Genomic DNA, 20978 nt, shown 5'->3' on the forward strand with positions numbered 1-20978 from the left:
TCAATTTATTGGGATGTCAACCTTGTTTGAAAGCTAGGTTCAAATTAATTAAATATGCATAAAGAAATCTCAGAATCTAAGAAATAAAAATTGTTTGAGCATAACATGGGAGAAGACATCTATGTAGCTAACTAAAATTCAGAGATATAAATTTCAAAACACTAAAATCTGCCCCACCCCACCCCAAATCCCTAGGGAAAATAACCAGTAAACCATAACCATATCCACTACATGGCAGAGCTGTGGCCAGTTTATATCATCCCTGCACCCAAATCTTTAAATCCACCTCCTTCATAAACATTAAATCCAGTCCTTAGCTATCCCAAAATTGCCCATTCCATTTCTTTGACATTATAGAAAATTCACATGGACTGGTAGATGTGCAGGCAGAAATCTTGAACTCAGATTTTCCCAAATATGTTTGGACTAAATCGGAAAGAGATTATGAAAAAAATAAAAAAAAATAAATGGGATTATTTTATAGATGAACACTGTACAATAAACATTCCCTAAATTAAAAATAATAATAATAATAAAAAGATAATTTGAAGATACTCATCTCCCTAGCCTACCTCACCCCACTTTTTCCATAATGATGTGCCTTGGGAATAAAAGAGCTTCTTCCTTCTCTGGGAAAAAAAAAATACCATCATGAAACATCAATTATAAATTTACATTAAAAACATCCAGACATTCGTGCAAGCACATTATTAGTAAGAAAGCTATGAAATAAATATAAAATTAAGCAATATACTAGGATTAAGACTGAATCTCTGTTCAAGTTTCCACTACCCCAGAGGGAGTGGTAATGTCTTTATTTATAGATGTCTGAGTAACATGTTCTAATCTCTGTTTCAATAATATTAGATCTTCTTTTATGGGATATATCTCCTCCCTTTTAGATATGTATTGTATTTATTTCAAGTACAAGTTTCCTTTCTTTGTGCTTTGTCTCATAATAAAATAAAATAAAAGCAAATGTGAGAATGAACTTGAAATATCTTTGTGGCTTTATAAACGCAGCTACAAGTTCTCTCACATGATAGGGAAAGAGATTTTAAGTTGGAAATGAAGATGTCCATATTTCTGTACTGTGTCTAACATATTCACATCTAACTTTAAAGCTTTCACTTTCTATGATGGATGTTTTTTTCTCACTGAGCACTTCATTCTATTAAATTAAAGAAGCAGTGACATAATTGCAAATATCAGGAATGCTGTGAAGTTAAGACAAAGCAGTATAACTAAAGACACTCTACAACTGAATGATTTCTGAAGAAATTCTGTCTCAGCTCCAGATGTTCACCTTTCTATATCTGTCATGACTATTCCATTGAAGGTACCTAGCTCTTTTGTTCCTATAAAGTGTTGTTATCAATGAATACTTCTTATGTGTCTATATCAATGACTGATTTCAGCAAGTACTGTCTACATACAGTAGGCTAGGAAAAAAATTCAGTTATGTATCTGAAGACTCAAGGTATTAATAAATGGTACTGAAAATTAAGCTGGAAGGGGGAAAAAATCAGTATGTCATGCTTTAAGTCAGAAAATTCTAATATGAGAGCACTACATTTGAGTCAAATGATTATTTATATTTTAAAAATCCATGTTTTTTCATATCATCATCATCATCATCATCATCATCATCATCATCATCATCATCTTGTTTTATGCCAAGTATAGATTTGATTTCCTTTTTTAGAAAATAAAATCATACTTACTTGAGACCAAGCTGTCAGTAAATGTATCACCCAGTATAATATAAATAGATAGGTGGTCCTGTAAAATAAAATTTTAGCAAAAAAGCCTATAATAAAAAGGAAGTGGAAGTGAAAATAGAAATGGAAAATTCAAGGAAACATAACCAAGTTTCTATACTTATAATTTCCATTATCACATAATTTGAAATTGAACACAAAAATATCAATATGATTTCCATTTTATTTTTAAGGGGCAGTTATTTGAAACTACAGAATTAAAAAATCAAACATTCATCAATGAATTCATTCTGCTTGGATTTGGAAACCACAAAATCCTACAGATTCCTCTCTTCCTACTCTTCTTCCTCATCTACATGGGGACCATGGCTGGGAACCTACTCATTATTCTACTGGTTATCCTTGATCAACACCTCCACACCCCCATGTATCTTTTCCTTGGGAGCCTGTCATGCTTGGAGGCCTGCTGCAGCTCAAACATCTTACCACGAATGTTATCCAGCTTTATTACTGGAAGCAACATGATTTCGTACAAGGCCTGCTTTGCACAATATTATTTTTTTGGTTCTTTGGTAGGTGTGGAATGTTACCTGTTATCTGCAATGTCCTATGATCGCTATTTAGCTATATGCAAACCGCTCCATTATGTCACCATGATGAATGGCAGAAGGTGTTTCAGGCTGATTGCCAGCTCTTGGATGAGTGGTTTTCTGGCAACTGCAGTAACCCAGTTTATCATGTCTCAGTCAGCTTTATGTGATAATAAAATTGATCATTTCTTTTGTGATGCCTTTCCAATCATAGAACTATTTTGTGGTGATACTCATGCCTTCAAATTGTTCCTTTATGTTATAAGCTCAATTTTTACTTTTCCACCATCTATATTAACCCTGACCTCTTATACATTCATCATTGCAGCCATAATGAGAATGCCTTCTACTATGGGGAAACAAAAGGCATTTTCTACCTGTTCTTCTCATCTCTTGGTAGTGACTATTTTTTATGGTACACTGATGTCTATCTATGTGGTACCAAACACCAATAAACTGAAAGGACTTCGTAAAGCATTCTCTGTGATCTACACCATTATAACCCCCATTCTTAATCCTATTATATATAGTTTAAGAAATAAAGAGGTGAAGAATTCTTTGAGAAGACTATGTTACATTTTGTTGAAATTCAGAAAAATATAAAAAGATAAGATGATTTTTCCTGTTTTATATTTTTAAATGAAATAATTTTCCTCTGATAATTTAGAAAGATTTTTATTTGTTAAGTGACGGTTCTTCTGTCTTAAAGATCAGCTCTGTAGACAGATGTTTCAACAGAAAAAAATAAATGTTTTATCTGTATTGAAATATATGTATCATTGTGGACTAAGTTATTTAGAATGTCATGAACATCACACTTCGCATGTTAACTTTTTTTGTATTTTTCAATACTATCTTACGGATCTTGCTTAGCCAAAATATCAGAATCAGTCTGATCGAACCTTTTCTAACTAACAAACATTATTAAAAGGCATAATAAAGCCCAGGAAATTTTATTTGTTTAATAATATTTGTTAATCAGAAAAAATGTTATGAGACTCCTAAATTTTGGCTCTCGTAGAATAACACAGAAACAAATATTTATTCTTTTATTTTTTAGTTTGTATTAGTTTGTATTGTTTGAATTGTAATATTTAATAAAAATATTATAAAAAAAGATAAATGAAATAAACACGTGCTATTTCTATTAATATAAATGATTTAAATATAATTTAACTACTGTATACTGAGAATTACAGTTATTTGGATGTTACTTTAGAGATTTCTGGATTTTATCATTAGCCTTTCTTCACTTATTTGTTTAAATATCTCAATTAGTTCCTTAGTGTTGAAAGCTTAGTGGTTATCATAGACACAGTGTAAACCTGCTTACAGATCAACACTCATTGCTAGAGAACATTTTGCCTACTGGAGAAGTTTCTTTTTCATCTTTAAATACAGCTTTTAACTCCTAGACTGAAAAAGGTGCAGATCAGGTTGTGAATGTGTCACTGTAACATAAACTTTTTTTCCCCCCTTAATGTAATGTAGCATGTATTATTGATTGAAGGAGGGGAAAGGAAAAGGGGATTAACTTTAAGTTATGATTTCATAGAAAGAGTTTGCATTCCACTCATTAGAATGTAAGGATTAAAACATGCTGAAATGCCCATACTTGAAGAACCATTTCTAATCTGACAAATATTTTTAACAGTTGCACCAATTCAATTTATTAAATAAATATAGAAAGATTTACAGAATTAAACCTGGGGATGAATGTGGATATCTTTATTTTCTGAATAACAATCATGGTGACTGAATGTCGTCCTCTAAAATTTAGAAGAATTTGAGGGTCAAGTGAACATATCAGGTGATGCAAGGAGAGGAGCCTTATCTATCAAATAGCCTGGTGCTGTTGTAAATCTATCACCTATTTTAAAGCTCAGAGATATAATAAGTTATCAGCCACCTTGTAAATCTATCTGCATTCAGTTTTTGTATTTCTCACAGAAAGCAAACAATTATTCTGCATTCTGGTTAGCCTTCATCCCATAGTGAATCTGTTGGTACTGTGGATCTGAAATTTTCTCTGAGCTGGATCTCAGCTATTCATTTTTAATCCCAGTAGACTGTTGTGTTGAAAATGAGAATATAAAACAAACACCCTCATGCAGTAAGAAAACATAATAGATAACCTTAAAATGGCCTCAGCAAGTGGCAGGATTTACTTCATCAGTTCCCTGCTTGGAAGCTCAAAGGGTCCAATTAGTTTTTTTTAATGGTAAAGCAAGGTATTTCCAGGGCTGCAGTCTAGAACAGGAAGTGAGAAAACACCCAGAAGAAGACAATAGCAAATTATTTCTGGACTGTTGCCAATAAAACTGTATAGATATATCTATGTAGTCTTTACCTTTTTTCCAGATAATGCAGATGATGATAATGATGACAACAACAAAGGAATGCTTTGTTGTTAAGTCTATCCTGATATCTATCCAGAAGCTCATCACCATTGGATTAAACAATTTTGTTCACTGGGAGAAAAAAGTCCAGAATTCTTTGATTGAATAGATGCCTCTAGATAGATATCTCTTTGGATAAATGCTACTGATTTTAATCCCATGTGTTCTGCTGTTCTGGATTGCTGCAATGCATTTGTGTTCTGCTCTGTGTTCTACACTGTTTTGACTCCCTTGGTAAAACCTTTCATGTACAGTCTGAGAAATAAAGATATCAAACAAGCTTTGAGAAAAGCTATCAAACATTTTTCTGGTTGACTATAAGCAACAATCTTTCCTGCTTCTCATACTATTGCCTTTTTTTTTTTAATGGTAAGACAAACATAAAAGTGATGTATTGTATGCATGCATACAATGTATCATTATTAGATGGAAGACCCATTATGATATTCTGACCTAGATGCCTTATGGATCCAGAGGATTTCTAGGAGAGCCTTGGTGGTTTTTCTGACAGTCTGGTTGTTCCACCATGCATTTTGTTGCCTGTTTGAATAAGGAGGTGATCAGGGCTTTGTATGTATACAACTGACTTCTCACTAATCACAGATCTTCATATGCCTGGATGAGTGGTGCCATGCACAAAGAGTGAACATGACCAAAGATATGACTCCATATTCAGGCAATACACTGTTGCAGTAAAGGTAGCAGGGCAGGCTCACTTCTCTGGCTTTATTGCATCTGTTCATCAGGAAGCTTTGTTCAGACCAACTGCTCTCTACTGGGTAGAGTGATGGAGTTACTCTTCCATCTGACATCTGTGATGAATTTATCAGATTTTCTACTAAATTTATAATCTATTAGAATGTTCAGCAAATTTTGTTACCACTCATTGAGGGATCCTGTTGGATTCTTTGTGGGAATTGGAGGCACTGTTTTGCAGTGATTCTGTTTCTACATCAGTAGTCAGTTCCATCAGTATATGTATGGGGAGGGGGGAGAATGGAGGAATAGCTTGGCTGTTGGGGGCTCTAGCATGGGGTGCCCCAGGGCTCAGATATCTCCTCATAATTATTTAACATTTAAGTAAATCATTATTATTGAACATTTAAATGTTGGAGGAGGTAATCCACTAGTTTGAGGTGACAAATGTATCTTTAGGCTAATGATACAGGTAGTGCTCACTTACCAACCACTTGCTCAAAGTTACAACAGTGCTGAAAAAGGAGATCTGGTCCTCAAAGTTGCAGCCATCCCAGTGTCCGTGGTGTCAGCAATCATGATTCAGACACTTGGCAACTGGCATGCATTTACAATGGTTCCAGCGTCGCATGGTCACATGATCACCATTTGTGATCTTTCAGGAAGGAGATCATTCCAGAGTTCAGACAATAACCCAAAAAAGGTCCATCTTCCAAGTAATCTCAAGATTGGAATCTACTAATCTCAGCACATACAGAAGGACTTATATTTTAAAGATACCCTGGTCTAATCTACTGAAATGTCCATGTAGATGCTTTTGCACAATAGCCTTAATAATTGGGTTTGGTCTCAGGATGATAGTTGGTAAGCAGCTCTGAATCTATGCTTTCTGTTTTATTTTTATTTTTATTTTTATTTTTATTTTTATTTTTATTTTTATTTTATTTTATTTTATTTTATTTTATTTTATTTTATTTTATTTTATTTTATTTTATTTTATTATCTTTCAACTTTCAAATTATCTTTTAATTAGGGTCATCTGTGGAAGTCATCTGTTTGCTCCAGCTGCAACTCAATAAAATATAAAACAGGACTCAAGAATGGGAAAAAGGAAGAAGAGACAGCATGTACACTCCACAACACAGATTCCACCCAAGTCTTTGCAGCAGCAGAAAATGAATGAATATACAATAAACAGACTTCAATAAGGAACTCTGATCCTACTTACTCTCCAGATTGACATGACACATAATTCTTTGGAATGGGATCTACAGACAGAAATTGAAAGTCAGTAGCTTACAGAACTTTCTTCTTCCCCAGCAGAGGATGTTTCCCCCTCCCCAGACTGCTGTTGTTTGTTCAGAAGCTGCATTGCTTATGCAAGATGGGGATGATATGAACTTAAAAAGGGAGAATGTAACAGACTGCATAATGAGGCGATGCCTGTTCAAACTGCAAACAGTCATCTCGATGTATTGTCGAAGGCTTTCACAGCTGGAATACGATGGCTGATGTGGGTCTTCCAGGCTGTGTGGCTGTGTTCTGGAAGTTTTGGTTCCTAATGTTTCGCCAGCATCTATGACCAGCATCTTCAGAGGACAGGACCACAGACAGGAGCAGTTCTCTCTGTGCCCAAGATGATGTGACCCTTTGTCGGTATTTATACCCACCATAATATATTTTATAATATATATATTATATATATATCCTAGTGGATATAGTATTTATACCCACTAGGGTATATATATTGCCCTAGGGTATATATATTACCCACTATAAATACACAATATTTATGGCAAAATGTTAGGAACCAAAACTTCCAGAACACGGCCACACAGCCCGGAAGACCCACATCAGCCAGTCATCTCAATCTTCAAATGTTGGCCTCAATCAAAATAAGGTTGACTTACTAAAGGAGTCCTTTGTAAAGTATACTGAGAGTCACACAAATAAAACAGCAGAAATTGTAAAGACGCCTGCTGCTCACACCAACAAGCAATGAGCAGCTAACAAGGAATTTAGAGCTGACCCTACTGCTGAATCTATTGTAAGAAAAAGAAATAATTGTAGAAGGCTTAACCCTCAAGCAGAAAAAGGGCAGAGACAAGTGCCTTGATAATATTACGTCTAAGGGACCTTTTTTAATATTTATGTCTAATTTTTAGTTGAGCATAGGAAGAAAAAAAAATCATATTCATATTCCCATCCTAGATGGACCTGGGTTGATTTTTCTTTGTTAGCATTGCATTGAGCAAATGTATTATCCCAAGGAGAGTAATTAATTTCTTGTTTATTTTCTGCATGAAATAATTTAATGCAGAGGGATTAAGATAAATAAAGGAGTATTCTTTGATAAGTACAATGTTTGTGGTCTGCTCTGCTGTTTTCCACTCAGCTCCCTTAAAGGGCCACAAAGAAGGTTAGCAAGAATTTGGAGAGAGCTGTGAAAATGCAAGTATGAAAGCAGATTAGTTTTAATGACTTTTCTGAATCAGTATGACATAAAGGCTTTTCTTCAGTCATGAATACAACCAATCTTTGCATTTGTTATTTCTCAGTTAGTTCAAAATAAATACGGGGTCTCTGAGCATTCTGTGTGCTTATAATATAACGTGATTATATCAAGTTTAATGTGCATCAAAAATGGATTAACCATGCATATTGAAAATGGCAAAAATAGTAGAAAAGGAAAAAGTGAAGAAATTGGAATGCAAAATCAAAAACAAAGATAGAAGTAATGGCAGGAAGAAAAGCTAGGCCAAACTTATTGCTTATTACAAATTTAGTTCCTGGCATCTCTATTTTAAAAGGATCTTAGAAAGTAGAGAGAACATTATTGTGATGGGCTAATTTTATAGCTCAAAAGGGCAGTTCTCAATGACCTACTGATTAATTTGTCATGTCCAGGGTTTTAAAGTTTTTAAAAAATTCAAATGAATATACATGGATTTAAACCTTTAGGACCAAATTGAACTGTAACATACTAGAAGAATTTGTGAAAGTATTGTCAAAATCTCTGATCTACATATATGAGAAATACTGGAGAACACAGAACCTCCAAATCATCAAGGGGAAAATAAATAAACTCATTCTGTGGTAACTGCCTTGAGAATCTCTCAATCTCTTTCATTTTTTTTTCTCTCTCACACACACAACCACACACAACCACACACACATAAATATACACACATGTATGTGCACACATATATTTTGTTCTTGGAGTGAGAAATCAGTCAAAAGTCTAGTCCAGAATTGTTTCCATTCCTGAGAAGGTTCTCACAAGAACTTTTTTCACAAACCAATTTGCATTAATAATTCCTCTGGAGATTTACTGAGCTCTCTGAATTCATTTTCTCTTTTGGATGTTCTAGTCTTAACTCATTTTCTCTCCATCCATCCATTCTTAAGTGTCTTTGAACAGAATTACCCAATATTGTTTAGAATGATCAGTAATAATAATTGTAGTAGTGGTGGCAATATTTCTTTCTATATTTTTCAGTGTTGGGAAACAAGACAAATGTGAATGACTTCATCCTTATGGGCCTGACCAACATCCCGGAGCTTCAGACCTTCCTCTTCTTTCTTTTTTTGCTGCTGTATTTTGCCAGCCTGTTAGGAAATACCACCATTTTGCTCATAGCACTGGGTGAACCACGGCTCCATACTCCTATGTACTTCTTTCTTGTAAACCTCTCTTGCTTAGATATTTGTTATTCTACAGTCACTGTACCAAAAATGTTGGCTGGCTTTCTTGTGGGACACTGGAGGATCTCTTTCATTGGATGTCTCACTCAGCTCCATTTTTTCCACTTCCTAGGCAGCAGTGAAGCTTTATTGCTGGGTGTCATGGCATATGATCGCTATGTAGCTATATGTAATCCACTGCGTTACATCACTATCATGAATAAGAAGGCCTGCATTAAGGGAGCAATAATTACCTGGACCACTGGATTCTTACATGCTCTAATGCATACAATTATGACTTCCCAGGTAATTTTTTGTGGCCCCAACAAAGTGCAACATTTCTTCTGTGACATCAAGCCCCTCTTGAAGTTGGCATGCCGTAGCACCACCCTGAACCTCAGCCTTCTCAACATCATCACAGGTTTAATTGTTTTGCTCCCTTTCATCCTTACATTTCTGTCATATATCTATATCATCTCCTTCCTTTTTTTAAAAGTTAAGACTAAGGAAAGTAGAACAAAAGCCTTCTCTACATGTGCATCACATCTCACAGTTGTGACTCTTTTCTATGCAGGGGCCATTTTGACATATGTTCCTCCCTCCTCTGGAGAATCACTACAGCAAGAAATGATGGTCACTCTTATGTACACTATTGTCACTCCAGTTATGAATCCTCTGATTTACACTCTAAGGAACCAAGAAGTAAGAGCTGTTATTAAAAAATCAATATCAAACATTCAGATATTACATATGAATTGAAGACATTATTTTTCCTGAACCTGGAGAAGGTCACTTTTTTGTTTTAGTGTAATACAACAAAGATTTTTCTAGATTTGCATGGTCCTTACTAGGATTTCTGGCCATCAAATCCATAAAAACTGCTACAGGGTCAAAATAATGACACATACAGTACCTTGATGTCATCATGCAAATACTGCAACTATGTACTTGTGTCACAACGTTTGATACAAACACAAAAGTCATCGCATTTGCATAATGGTTTTTATACTTTATCACCCCCTACCACCCACCACCACCCTGGATGTTCAAACTTTGTGGAACTTATATGGTAGCTGTTCAGAATTAAAGGTGTTCCTCCTGTTTTTATTATGGTGACATTATCATTCAGTATTCCACGTAATGATGGATAAGATATTGGATTTTTATTATGATATTTTTAGCAGATATTGTTTGTTTGACATTCTTTGACACTGAACATGTTATAACTTTATTGATTTGATTTTAGTAGCATTGTTTGAAGGTATTTGTTTATTTATTTGTTTATTGCTGTACACTGATTAATGTCATATGACTAAAGCATCTAAAAAGAACTTCAATTAATTAAATCAGTTAAATCAATAAATATGCCTAATATACATTGAATTTTGGTGTCTTTGGTAAAAATTGATAAGGATAAGTTCCCTGAGGATTCTTTCCTCTGATGGCAATTATAGTAATAGTAGTAGTTATTAAACATCTACATATTGTTGGTACACAGAAAATATGTAACCATGTGGGATAGTAAAATAATAAGATAATTTTGCAGTAATCAAGCAATTTCCTCTCAATACATTTTTTTAAACATCTCATTTAATACAGTATATATGGAAACATCATTATATACAACAGGGATTACTTTCAAATTGAAATGCACAAACTTGAACTCTTAAACTTGATGCAGGCAGTTATAAATCCAGCTTTCTTCAATGATACGTAAGCAAAAAGATAAATCATGTTCTTGGGATATTAAAATATTTTGGGAATTTAACCCATTGTTTTGAAGGAATGTTCCCATATCATCTTCCTAGGCAGTGGTTGGACCTCTTTTCATCAGATATGAACAAGGAAGTGTCCATCACTTGGAATGAAAATAGCAGAAAACTCCCAAAGTGTTACACCTATCTCTTTATAGATACCTTCAATGTATGTTTTTGAGCCTTGGAAAGGGTTAAATAAAGGTTTGTGTTTTGTTTGTGTTTTGTGTTTTGTTTTGTTTTTGTGTTTGTTAGTTTCCTATTTTTCTATTTTTACAATCTCATTTTCCCCATGTTATTTCTTTCACAAATGTTCTCTCTTGGCCTATGTAGTTCTATACATTCAAGATGATCTATCTACAAAGGTCATAGGTAAACTTTTAGGTACGAGTTTAGGACAATTATTCAAGACTTTTCCAATAACACTAACCTTCTGCTACTGCTTTACTTTCTGAGTTATTTTGCTGAATTCAGATTCCAGAGAATTACCTAATAAGTAGTGGCAAGGATTATTTCTTCCTTTCTTCTTATCCTCTTATCTTTTCCCTACTTTCCCTACTCTTAGTGTACTTCCTTTCCACTTGAAAGTCTTCCTTGTTTGATCTACTTGAAATTCTTCCTCTTTTGAACCACCTAGTAGTTTTCCAGGCTTTCTTAAGCATACCCTCTTTCATCAATTGTTCAAGAAATATTGCGGTCCCTTGTTGTTTCCTATTAATTGACTTATGCCACTCCTTCCCTTTCTTTCAGATGTCCTTGAGAAAGTCCCTCTTTCTGAATTGGCAGTCCACCTCTCCAGTTGACTTTGGTGACTCCTTTTAGTAAAGATTCTGCGCAAGATATGATACTCTTTCACATGCTGAATGATATTTGGGTGGTGAAGGTGCAGCAGTGATGGTGCTAGGCTTGTCTTCATAATTTGTTACTTTGGGCCATTAGATATTTCTGTCCCAGCTGACATCTTTGGACCTTTAATACAAATTTTGGAGAGATATGACTGCTGTGTCTAATCAATCTGAGTTGGACCCAATTTTAATTGTAACTATATAATATAGTATAATAATTGAAAACAGTGGGATTTAAGTTAATTGGGACAAAAATAGTGACCTGTTCTAAAAATGAGTATATCATTTTATATTCAGTAATATACATTGTGCCAGCAGTAGGTGATATTAAGAACAGCTTTTTTGATGTCTACCAGTCTGAACTACTTCATCTCTGGTGTTCCCATGTTACTATTTTATTTGGGCGGGGGGACAAGTCCTTGCATTTTTCTTGGCAAGATTTCAAAAGTGGTTTGCCATTGTCTCCTTCCTAGGGCTGAAAGAGAGTAGTGGCCCAAAGTCACTCATCTGGCTTTGTGCCAAAGGTGAGACTAGAACTGACAGTCTCCTGGTTTCTAGCCTGGTACCTTAACCACTACACTACACTACACTGGCTCTACACTATTTCTGGTGCTCCAAATTCCCTAAATTACTTTTAAAAATTCTCTCTTTCTCTCTCCCACCCACCCTCCCTCCCTCCCTCTTTCTCTCTCTCTCCCTCTCCATTAAAAAGACACAGGGTATAGGATACAGGCTAATGATGCAAAGCAGTTGAACGATGGGACCAAACCTCAATGCCTTGTGAATCTGGAAGTCAGGTTTTGTAGTCTATATAAAGAAAGGAAAGGAAGAAGAAAACTATCGTAAATAAAAGTGCTGCTTGTTACACATAATCTGTTATTGTTTGGTTGGTTGGTTGGTTTTGGTTTTTTTTTTGTTTTAGTTTTGTTACAGCAGTATAGAAGGAAGGGTAAGGAAGGATCCTGAAGATGATAAACAGAACCTTATGGACAGAACCCCACAGCAGAGATTCCATGCCTGTTCCTGTGTTATGATTTTTCTCACTCGCTAGTGATGGGCCGAAGAGGGGACAGGGGGAAAAACCCAGCAAAACCAGAGGTTTGAAGCAATTTCCTTATCACATACTGCACATGTAAAATCAGGAGAACAACATTTGACAATCAGTCTGAACAGAGGCAGAGCAAGGAGTGGCAACACATTTCCTGTTGGCATAGCTTTCTACGACTAGGATTAGTAGCAGCACTTTAACAGCAGGAGGAAAGGCTCAAAGAGTGGAGTACCACTTCAGTGATTAAAAAAGTTAGTTACCTGAACCCCCTCCCAATTTACCTGGATTAGCTTTTCAATTATTAGACAAAATCTAATCTATTGCTAATTATAACACCTTTTAAAAACTTCAACAGCAATCCTGATTTTTATAAAAAGATGGCATAGGACTAGATATCATCTGCTTTTATTAGTAGTTAGATTTATTTCCCATATTTTCTCTAGGAGTACAAGGCAGCAGAGAGCATTTAGCTTACCAAGAGAACTCCCATGGCAAAATGTAGATTTGAAATTGAGTCTTCCCAGTCTAGTTCAACTGTTTAACCTCTATACACTACTGGTTCTCTTGCATTTCCTCTCACCACATTTGTAGTAGCATAGAACTCCTGAATCCTCCATAATATATTGCAATTAAAAAACATGGAAGACCCAGTGCAGCTTGTGGTAATGTCCATGATGTGTCAAGGTCCCGAAACATCGGCCAACAACTTTTTGATTAAAATAACTTACAGGTTTTCCAATATGAAGATAACTTTTGGAGCTCCATTATTTGAACTGAAAGTCATCCATGTCCCATTATAGAGAAACATTTGATAAATTCATTATTTTCAGCATGCTGGTGTTTTGGTTATCCCTTTTCTCCTCTTGAGTACCAAAAGAAAACGCTGTGGAGATCTTTTCTCTCTTAGCTCCCAGAGTTGGATTTGCATTTTTTTCCCCTTCCAAATGTTACATTATTTTGCTGAAGCCTCAGCTGAACAAGAAGGAACAATTAGTAAGGGGGGAAAAGTATTTAATAATCTGTACCAGTATTCAGCTACAAGGGACAAATCAGTCAGAATTATTTTCAGATCTTTCAGTGAGATTTAGAATGTAATCCTATACTCATCAAGTGACACATATATTTATCTCTGTGTGTATGTATACATACATCCATGCACAAACATCAATAGGTAAGTACTAGTCCTGTAAGCCAAGGATCATTTTAGTTGGACAGCCGCTTAAGTTTTCTATTACAGTATTTATTTTCTCAGATTGTAGAGTAGAAATCATGGGATTAATTTAGAGTGAACCTAAACAATTACAGTTTCCAAGGGAATGATGGGGTGATACCCAGATAGAAAAGATCAAAATACTGTAATTTCTCATATGCAGTTCTGCCCATTGCAAGCCTTGCAATTCAACTACATTTATTCCAGTTCTTCAAATAAGAATAAATTGTTATTAAATATTAAATGCATAACCTGCAATATCCACCTAATAAAATGAAGAAATAGAATTTCAAGTCCAGAAGTTAAATTATAATGAAAAAGTAAACAAAATAATAACAACTATCTCTCCAGAGGGCCAATTAGCCATTTGTTTTGTAACTAAAGGAACTCTCACATGACTCCCGAACTAGGAAATATTCCAAGATTTAAATGATCTCCACAGATTTTCTGACTCCTTGATATAGGTTATGTTTTAAAATGTCAGCAGTCCTAATAATATGATGCTTTTATATTGTACAGAGAAGCTGATTTCCTTTAACTTGAGCAATAGGATGCAGACCACAGTATCTCATTAGAATTCTCTAAATGAAACTGATTGTATCCAGTGAATATGTTGAATGAATGAAAAATGCAATCTATCCAGGTATGAACTTGTTATTTAGTTTGGGAGCTAAAGGAGCAAGCCATTTCTTATATAAGGCTGCTTACAACTCCTTGTTTTTTCTCATTGTGAAGGTTTACTCATTTCATTCCATGTGGTTCATGTGCTGACTCATGTCTTCTTTCCTATCTTCTTGTAGTGCAGAAAGAAAGGAATCATAAGCTAAAAGCCTGTAGGAGTAGAAACCTCAGTTTAGGTTTTGTAGACTACAAGTAGTCCAGGCTGGGGGGGGGGGGGGAGTCTGTTTCTGTTTCCCTACCACTGTCCTGCTTTCCTGAAGCTGTTACATCAGCAGCAGTGATAGTATCTGTCCTGCCAAGGTAAATTTCACTTAATAAATTTGCATAAAACCTGGAGGGAAGTCAGAAAAACAGGTAATGACCAGCATAAGCCTGTGAATATAGAAAGAGTTTCTGATGAATTTCACCACTTTCTGATATTCAAAATGTGTTTTTTACCAAGAATCTGCAGTAAAGAATATGTCTTCCAACTGTTCAGTAATCCTATCAGGCTAGATCTTAAACTGCAGGTCAGTCCACAGAAGTTAATGGATAATAACATTTCATGCCACTTCATTAAAAACTTTTTCTGAACAGCCATCTGCATTTTTTCCCCTTTATACAGCTAGAGGAATGATTTGGAAAACTGGAAACCTTGTTCAAAAACAACATGATTTAGCTATGGAAACATTTGGAGGATAAGATGAGAAAGATGATATTTGTCAACACACATCCATGATCCTAAATTAATAGGTAAAACTCTAAGCCAAGATATAATTTTGAAAGTTCAGTAATTTAATTTCCTTACTAAGCTTGCCTGAGATGATGGTCATGGGACATTGCCATTATATCTCATTCGTTCAGGCAGGGAAAGTTGTGGCAAGTGCAAGAAGGGAGCAAAAAGCAGGAGATAGAAAACTGCTGATTTCAGGATGCTCTGTAGCTCCCTCTGCAGACATACTGTATCAGTTGTCCACTTTTGGGTGTGTGTGTGAGAGATAGAGAGACACAAGAGAGGTTTAGTAAACCAAAACTTTGATATAGCTTTAAGGTAGAAACCAAATGCTGGAAGTCATAGTTAATACAGGTAATGGTAGGGAACATTTTCTTTTCCTTCTGCTGCAGCTTTAAAGAGGATACTGAGGGTACTGAGAACTGTGGCTTGAAGTTTTCACAGGAAAGTTTTGATCAGTATGTAATTTACAATAGACTTTTTAAACTATTTTTTCACTATATTCATGGACTCAGTGTGGTGGACTAATTAAATGCTGGACTAGAAGGGGGAGACACAGCTGGGTGACGTTGAGCCAACCACTCTTTCTTGGCCCTATACTGAGAAATCCAAAGACTTATATTTATTAACCCTCTCTTTCTCTTTCTCTTTCTCTTTCTCTTTCTGTCTCTCCCTCTCTCTCCCTGGATTCTTTATTTAAAAAAGAAATTGTAAAGATTCTACTAAAAAAAACAAAAGTAGGGAAAATGACAGACATTTTATGAAACTAGCATGGTTGCACTGATAGGTTTCAAATGTGGAATTAAAAATGGTAGATAAACATATTGGAGTGGCTTAAGGCATCAGGCTAGAAATTGGGAGGCTGTGAGTTCTAGTCCTGCCTTAGGCCCAAAGCCAGCTAGGTGACCTTGGGCCAGTCACTTTCTCTCAGCCCTGGGAAGGAGGCAATGGCAAACCACTTCTGAAAAACCTTGCCAAGAAAACTTCAGGGAACTTGCCCAGGCAGTTGAGTCAACATTGATTTGAAGGCACTAAATAAGTAAGTAAGTAAGTAAGTAAGTAAGTAAGTAAATTAATTAATTAATTTTAAAAAATCATATGGAGGATCATAGAGCAAAGGACATACAGTTAAAGAAGACAAAAAATGACACCAAGAGAATAGTTGAAATCCATTGGAATTGTGGAGTCTTAAAACATGATGGAGCTTCTCAGGTCTTTTTTCTTCTTTTTGGTCTTTTTAATTGGAAATAGTATAAATATTAGATAAGAAGAGAACTTGCACTGAGGATAAGGTCAACTTTTGTTTCCTTGCTTATTTCAGAGTTTAGCTCAACTTGTGGTAAATTCATGGAAAGTTTTCTTGGCAACGGTATGGAAGTGGATTGCCATGGCCTTCTCCCAAGAGACGTTTTTGACTTTCCAGTCTACCTACACCATTGGTATTCCCTGGAGGTCTCTGTCCCATACCAGCCAGGGCTGACATTGCTTGGCTTACTAGTTCAGACAAACTGAGTCAGGTTGGTACCTGCTTGGAAGTTAAACTTGTACTTAGTCTATCAACAACAGCATTTCTCAGGTATTCATCCAGTTTACAAATCAGCTTTTCCCTTACTTAGCCATGATTTCAATTCTCTTTAACAGCAGCATTCTATTTACACTGGTTGAAGATAACTCTATATGCATATTGCCAATATTTTATTATTAATAATTTAAAAAGAGAATGGAAAGAATTTCAAAGCTTCATATCCATCAAAACACAGTCTGTTTTTTTTTTTTTTTTAAGTCCCATTCTGCTGTGGAACCACTGTCCAATATTCATGCTTGTTTTCTATTTGTACAGAAATGGAGAACTGGACAGAGGTGCCTGAATTCATTCTCCTAGGCCTAACAAATGACCACAGTCAGCAACGCATTCTCTTCACAGTTTTCCTACTGATGTACCAGGCCTGCTTGCTGGGAAATGGGGCCATCTTGATAGTTGCCCTCATTGAGCCACGGCTCCACACTCCCATGTATTTTTTCCTAGGGCATCTATCATTTTTGGATATATGTTGCTCCACAGTGACTGTGCCAAAAATGTTGAATGGGTTTGTAACAGGGCAACAAACAATTTCCTTTATTGGCTGCCTCACTCAGCTTCATTTCTTTCACTTCTTAGGTAGCAGTGAGGGTATGCTACTGGGTGTCATGGCATTTGACCGTTATGTAGCTATCTGTAATCCTTTGCGTTATACCATTATCATGAACAAATGGACTTGTGTTATGCTAGCTGGGGCCACTTGGGCCACTGGCTTCTTTCATGCCCTGATGCACACAATTGTGACTTCTCAGCTATGGTTTTGTGGCCCTAATGTTATCCAGCACTTTTTTTGTGACATCAAACCTCTCCTCATGTTGGCTTGCAGCAGCACACTCCTAAACCTCACACTTCTTAATGTTGTCACTAGTGGTATTGCTCTGGCTTCCTTCTTCCTTACTCTCTTGTCCTACCTTTACATTATCTCATTCCTCTTTTTTAAAACTGGGTCATGGCAAATCCGTTGGAAAGCTTTCTCCACCTGTGCTTCCCACCTGACAGTTGTGGCTCTTCTGTACATCCCTGTTATTTTCAACTACATGCTTAGATCTGCTGCTGAATCTTCTGAAAGGGAGATGAGCATCACTCTATTGTATAGTGTTTTCACTCCAGTTTTAAACCCGTTGATCTACACTTTGAGGAATCAAGAGGTCAAATCTGCTCTAAGGAAGATCCTATGCAGGAAAGCTCCTTCTGGAGGGACATAAACACACAGATAAGGAGGATTACAGATGCAACATTTAAATTTCTTTCTTTGGGTAATCTTCTCCATTTTTGGAAAGCAGTAGGCCTCTCAGTCTCTCTCTCTGTCTGTCTGTCTCTCTTTCTCGTCTAAGGCTATCAGATGAAGGTGACTTTGTGCATATGTATGTATGCATGTCACCTTCATCTGATAGCCTTTGGTGATAACTACAGCAAAGCAAGTTCAGCTAGATACATTCCCACTGCTCAGGTTTATAATAACCTGGCACACTTGATAAAAATCCCTCAGCTTCCAAACTTACACATGCAAATCTGAAAATTCACCCCTTTAAACTTGAAAGTACTCCCTCCTATACAAACATACACAGGAATGCACTTCTGAGATGCAGGAAGCTTCCTCTGGTCCAACCCTATGCAACCTTCATTAATTAAATTAGGTGGCTGACTTTCAGCTTAATCAACAGGAAGGTGTATCCAATAAATATGAATCTACTAAAATATGCTGCAGTTGCTCAGAAGATAGTGAACACTTAACTAGCTATTTGACATTGGCCATACATGCATCAGCCTCTCATTGTGAAACCTTTCCTCATCTGAGATTAAGTTTTCAGACGCTGCCAGCATTGCGTTATAGCTTCCTATGATGATGAACATGGAGTGGGTAGAACAAAAAACAGATAAGAAGCAAATTCCTTCTTTAACAAAAAATAGTTTTGGATAGAATGAAATGTATGTTTGAATAATCAAAATTATTTTGCACATTCTCATCTCTTTTTTAACAAGGAGCAGGGTTTTGTAAGGGAAATTACATGTATCTAAGGGTCTTTTTCACAGTGCCGTGACTATTTTTTTATATGAATAAAGCATATATAAAGTTTTGTATACAGTAAAATTTCACCACCACTCTGGGGGCAAGGAATGTATTTGATTTTGAATAGCATGGTAAAGGTAGAACCAGAGCACCCACTCAATTTCAATTTAAATTCTATTTAAATTATATAAAATCACAAATAGTGAATATGATTATTTCTCATTCATATTATATTTTTATTCTTTAACTGTATTAAAAATTACAATTTGGGGAAATTTGGGTGGGATTTATTTTATTTATTTATATAATCCAATTTCAAGTCAGCCCAAATCTTGACAAATCTGGCCAATTTACAGATAAATAAACAAACAAATGTAAAGAAAAAAGATGGCTGACCAGAAGAACAAACTTCCAATCTTAAACCAGATGAAACCAAATTAAATTAAAAGTGGCTCCACAACCACCCTATTCTAAGACCTGAGAAAACAACCAAGTTTTAGTAATCTCTTGAATGTTATAAGGATGGAAGCTACACAAACCTTTTGGGGAATATCATTCCAAAAGGCAACCACTGCAACCAGATAGGCACACTTCCTGGGTCCTGCAAGATGACACTGTTTGATTAGGGAAACCCAGAGTGCACCCATCCTGCTTGACTCCATTGAACAGACAGAAATAATTGGAGAAAAGCAATCCCTCAGATAGCCAGACTCTATGCCATGAAAGGCTTTAAAGGTGATAACCAGCAGCTTGAACTGCCCCCGAAGCTAACTGATAACCAGTACAGCTGGTGAAGCTATGGGATCACATGAACATGATGTGTACCTCCCATTACTGCCTATGCAGCTGCATTCTGGACCAGATGTAGCTTCTAGATGGTCTTCAAGGGCAGCCCCATGTTTAATGCATTACAATAATCCAATCATAAGGTGACAAGGGTATGAGGGATTGTCTGAAAAGCCCATCCAGGAAAAGATGGAAGTGGTGCACCAGATGCACCTGTGCAGAGGGCCTCTTGGCCACCTTGCCATCTGCTCACCAAGCAGGAGCTGAGAGTCCAAGAGACCCCCAAATTGTGCACAGGTCTTGAATGAGGAAGTGCTATCTGATTAAGAGTTAATGCTGGAATATTGCTGGAACCAGGGAGTTCAAACAGACACAGCCACTCAGCCTTCCCAGGATTGAGCCTGGGTCTGTTTCTCCCCATCCAAACCTGCATAGCCTCCAGGCATTGGACTAGGAATTTGATGGCATTACTCTGTCAGGCTGGGATCGAGATGTACAACTGGAGATCTTCAGCAAACTGCTCATACCTGACCCCAAACTGACAGATGACCTCACCCAGAAGTTTCATGTAGACGTTAAACAGAAGGGGAAAGAGATTTGAACCCTGTGGCATGCCACAGGTGAGGGACTGTGGATGTGATCTCTCCCTATCCACCACACTGATTGGAACCAGCCACAGAGAAAGAAGGACAGTTGCCATAAAACGGTGCCTCCCACCCCCAAGACTCAAAGCTGGGCCAAAAGGATACCAGTGTCAACAGTATCAAAAGCCACTGAGAAATATAATCTGATCTCCACAGCAGACTAATAGCAATGTCCTCCAGAATCAGATCTTGTCTCAAATGTCCCAAGACAAAAACCAGGTCTAGCATGTGAGCCGAACTCCTGAGCTGCTCCAGGTGGTAAATCGAAATCTCTAAGAAGCAGTAGCCTTGGGGTTTCAACCACCAACCCAGGCAGAGGAGATGTTTTGCAGCAAGGAGGTCAGGACAACAGCAGCTGGACCCCAGCTTCATCAGAGTCTGATACTCAGTATTTGATGGGACAGAGCCTCTGAAAGTGCACAACAACTTGCGGATAAAAACTGCCACTGACCCCTTCCCCAGAGTCATGACTGATGCTAAATCCAATACCCACGTGCACAGATTTCTGAGTGGGGATCCCCCGCCCTCTTGCCCCACCAAAATCTCAGGAATACAATGCGGGTCAGCTGTCTCATCCACAATCAAGTCATGGATGAGGACAGATTTATGGCAGGCTGA

At 36.6% G+C, this 20978-nt stretch overlaps 3 protein-coding genes across 3 annotated transcripts; all 3 read left to right on the forward strand.

The window, feature by feature from the left end:
- Positions 1-1321: 1321 nt before the first annotated feature.
- LOC148215620 (olfactory receptor 6C4-like) lies at positions 1322-2914 on the forward strand. The gene is made up of 2 exons (XM_088143091.1): positions 1322-1339; positions 1955-2914. The coding sequence occupies exons 1-2, from the start codon at positions 1322-1324 to the stop codon at positions 2912-2914; spliced, it is 978 nt and encodes a 325-aa protein (XP_087999217.1).
- A 3346-nt stretch (positions 2915-6260) lies between these two features.
- LOC103055012 (olfactory receptor 12D1-like) lies at positions 6261-9849 on the forward strand. The gene is made up of 2 exons (XM_088143092.1): positions 6261-6270; positions 8906-9849. Exons 1-2 carry the CDS (start codon positions 6261-6263, stop codon positions 9847-9849), a joined length of 954 nt encoding a protein of 317 aa, XP_087999218.1.
- A 7333-nt stretch (positions 9850-17182) lies between these two features.
- LOC103063319 (olfactory receptor 12D1-like) lies at positions 17183-18124 on the forward strand. Its single transcript, XM_015891308.1, has one exon. It carries the CDS (start codon positions 17183-17185, stop codon positions 18122-18124), a length of 942 nt encoding a protein of 313 aa, XP_015746794.1.
- The last annotated feature ends 2854 nt before the right edge of the window (positions 18125-20978 follow it).

This window comes from Python bivittatus, unplaced genomic scaffold (genome assembly GCF_059951505.1).
Source record: "Python bivittatus isolate LINGU-HERP-01145 unplaced genomic scaffold, Pbiv_v1 ctg000470_np1212, whole genome shotgun sequence".
In the NCBI taxonomy this organism is placed as follows: Eukaryota; Metazoa; Chordata; class Lepidosauria; order Squamata; family Pythonidae; genus Python; species Python bivittatus.

Coding starts and splice junctions, on each gene's coding strand:
- LOC103063319 (XM_015891308.1), top strand. CDS start 17,183: ATGGAGAACTGGACAGAGGTGCCTGAATTCATTCTCCTAGGCCTAACA.